This window comes from Olea europaea, unplaced genomic scaffold (genome assembly GCF_002742605.1).
Source record: "Olea europaea var. sylvestris unplaced genomic scaffold, O_europaea_v1 scaffold39762, whole genome shotgun sequence".
Lineage (NCBI taxonomy): Eukaryota > Viridiplantae > Streptophyta > Magnoliopsida > Lamiales > Oleaceae > Olea > Olea europaea.
Window position 1 is genome coordinate 1 of NW_019259338.1, and position 1,064 is coordinate 1,064.

Sequence of the window (1,064 nt, forward strand, 5' to 3'; positions counted from 1 at the left end):
AGTTTAACGAAATCTTACATTGATGAACCAAATCGAAATACGCAGAATCAGTTATCCGACTAGAAATCACACATGGAAACAATTGTAGCCTCTGTACAACGAGACATGCCTCCTCATACAAGTCCAATTGAATTCAAAATCCCTTCAACATCCGAACATACAGAAAACGTTGAAAGATCGATCGACCTTTTGACCCTTCACCCTTTGACATTTCTAGGACGAATCACGTTCTATGATCGAGAAGATAGTGTTACCAACCAATTGATCGTAAGCCATTTATTAATTTTTACAAGTTTTTTTTCTACATTTTTAATATGCATAGAGGAACTAAATGTGGATGATGGGAATTAATTCGATTTGTGTAATGGGTTTTATGGAAAATGGAATGAGGGGATTGCTGCTAGATATGTGAAAGTGATATCGGGCTCTACCACTCATTTCGCAGTCGATGCTACAATTGTCCATCAATTAACTGGTTACCAGTGAAATTCTCTTGATGTTGATATTAGAAAGTTCTTAATGCAACTTGCAATTAATACATTAAAAGAAGTTGAAGCATTCATGACTAAAAATCCTTCAGATATTGTAACAATAATAATTGAGGGCTATGTGCATACCCCAAAGGGGTTGACAAGAGTGTTTAGTGATGCGAGAGTGGACAAGTATTGGTATCCAGTGGAAAAGATGCCTAAGAAGGACGAGAATTGTCCCACTATTAATGATATGGTACAAAATAATCATAGATTGCTTGTTTTTAATTTTGATTCTTTGAAGGAGGCTGGTGAAGGAATTGCATATCAATTGAGGTACATGGTGGAGAATGAGCGCTAGTACTATGTAAACGTGTGATGGCTTATCAATATGATTGATACGTGCTTTTGCAGTAGAAATCTTACAAAATGGTTTGTTCGAGGTGGGGATCTAGGGGTGGTACCTGGTTCGTGCCCAAACAGAAAGGAATTGAAGCCACTCATTTCGAGAAATTCCTCTCTTTTAGATGAATTACTTCCCAATGATTTCAGTTCAAAATGAGGCTGGCAAAGAGCATTCTTCTCCACTTGCTG

General features: G+C 37.3%; 1 protein-coding gene across 1 annotated transcript; it reads left to right on the forward strand.

The window, feature by feature from the left end:
* The first annotated feature begins 364 nt into the window (after positions 1–364).
* Positions 365–1,032, forward strand: LOC111387270 (PI-PLC X domain-containing protein At5g67130-like). The gene is made up of 3 exons (XM_023011812.1): positions 365–408; positions 510–806; positions 885–1,032. Exons 1-3 carry the CDS (start codon positions 365–367, stop codon positions 1,030–1,032), a joined length of 489 nt encoding a protein of 162 aa, XP_022867580.1.
* Positions 1,033–1,064: the final 32 nt, after the last annotated feature.